This window comes from Mus pahari, chromosome 21 (assembly GCF_900095145.1).
Source record: "Mus pahari chromosome 21, PAHARI_EIJ_v1.1, whole genome shotgun sequence".
Lineage (NCBI taxonomy): Eukaryota > Metazoa > Chordata > Mammalia > Rodentia > Muridae > Mus > Mus pahari.
In genome coordinates, this window is record NC_034610.1 from 41,807,021 (window position 1) to 41,808,787 (window position 1,767).

A 1,767-nucleotide genomic window follows, 5' to 3' on the forward strand; every position below is an offset into this window, starting at 1 on the left:
AGAGAGAGAGAGAGAGAGAGAGAGAGAGAGAGACTAAAAAACTATACTATTTTTTATTAAAAATTTGACAATATAAGGCTCAACATACCCCAGTAAGAACGACCTTACTCAGTTGAACTCATGTCCACTGTAGACTGTGCAGCTCACCTGTCTGTTTAAGGACTGGTTCTTAAAAGGTGTCCAGGCGCTGAACCGCGTGTGGAAACTTTCTACTTCCAGACTTGCCAGGGGAAGGTTCCCAAGTGACATCTCAGCAGATTACTTTCTTCCACGTCTAGGAACTATTGGTTCAATGTCACAGACGTATGGCTAAGAACACTTAGAAACAACCACAATAGTAATTACTTTTGTATAGGAATTATAAAATTACCATATCCACCAATATATAGGTAAAGCATCCACAGAATTACGATTCGGGTATATATATGCATACAGATGTGGGGCAGTGGACCCTGCCAGAAAACGTGCTAAGGTGAAATGGGCTCAGGGACCCCGACACCCACCTGAGGAGAGCTTCCCGACTCCCGACCAGATTCCTGGCCTGGAACACGTTACCACAACTCCCCACATAAGAACAACACGACCACTGGTCACTTAGCACAGAACGGAGATCTCCATGCTACGGAGGGATCTAGATGGCCCCTGCGAGTTTAGCCACATCCCTTACCAGACAGGCCTTCCTGCAAAAGGTATTTAATCTCTGGTACACCCTGAGGAAGTTGTATGCACCCATTGTCCACGATGAACAGTGAACACATAGGACTCTCTCTCTCTTCCAGAACAGCGGTGAGGAGCATGGAGGAGGCCTTTGTCCATAGAGCCTAAGTCTCCCACAGAAGGCTCATCTGCCCTCCCTGACTTTCACCATCTAGGCTAAGCCAGGGTACCTGGGAGTCGGGGAACCCCAGCTTAGGCCTCAGCCTGCCAGTTTCTCACTCAGGCGGGGGGGGGGGCATCTTAGGCTGGGTTTTCCCCGCCCCCACGCTCTTTGAGCAGTGTATCAGCCCTTCTTGCAAGCCCATCCCCCGATGGCAGCATAGGATGAAATGCAGTGTAGCCTCCTGTGTTTTGTCTGCCCAAGCGGAGTTCACACACCCTGGTGGCGAGACAGACCGCTGAGCCACATACATGTATGCATGCTTGACCATAAAAATATTCACCAAGTATCCACGAACTCCAAAGCATTGCATTTATTCCGTATTTACATACTTGTATCCCAGATATGAATCTAAAACAAGAATTTTTACTTTGGTGAGAGCTAAAATGGGTTTTAGGAACGCTGTTGCTGAATCAGTGGGTATGTATTTGGTATCCATTGCTGCACTTACCAGTTACTCCAAATTTTAATAGTTTAAAACATCAACATCAGACCTTTTCCTCATTTCAGGATTTATGAGGGTTAAGAATCCAGGTCTAGTCTCCAGGTCTGAACCGGAAGGTGAGCCATCTTGGTTCCAGTGCACTGCTGGGAAGAGGGCGGACTGGAGAAGAGTCACAGCTTCTGGGAAGGAACCCGTGTCTGGTTCCGGTCATCCGGCGCCTTTCCCCGCCCAAGGAGGGGTGTTCGACCGGGACCAGTCCCCAGGTCTGACTTGGCATCCGGCGCCTTTCCCCCGCCCGCCCGAGGAGAGGTGGAGAGGTGTTTGCTGGGGAGTTCCCAGGCCTGATCCGGCATCCGGCGCCTTTCCCCGCCTGAGAAGGGGTGTCTGCCTGGGAGCAGTCTCCTGGCCTGAGACAGGAGAACTATCTTTGCTCCAGTCCACTGCC

At 50.1% G+C, this 1,767-nt stretch overlaps 1 protein-coding gene across 1 annotated transcript in view; it reads right to left on the reverse strand.

The window, feature by feature from the left end:
• Positions 1–249, reverse strand: part of Ect2l (epithelial cell transforming 2 like) — a 70,264-nt gene extending 70,015 nt beyond the window's left edge. The window contains 1 exon segment of the mRNA XM_021221117.1: positions 148–249. Within this exon segment, the coding sequence (XP_021076776.1) occupies positions 148–249 (102 nt within the window).
• Positions 250–1,767: the final 1,518 nt, after the last annotated feature.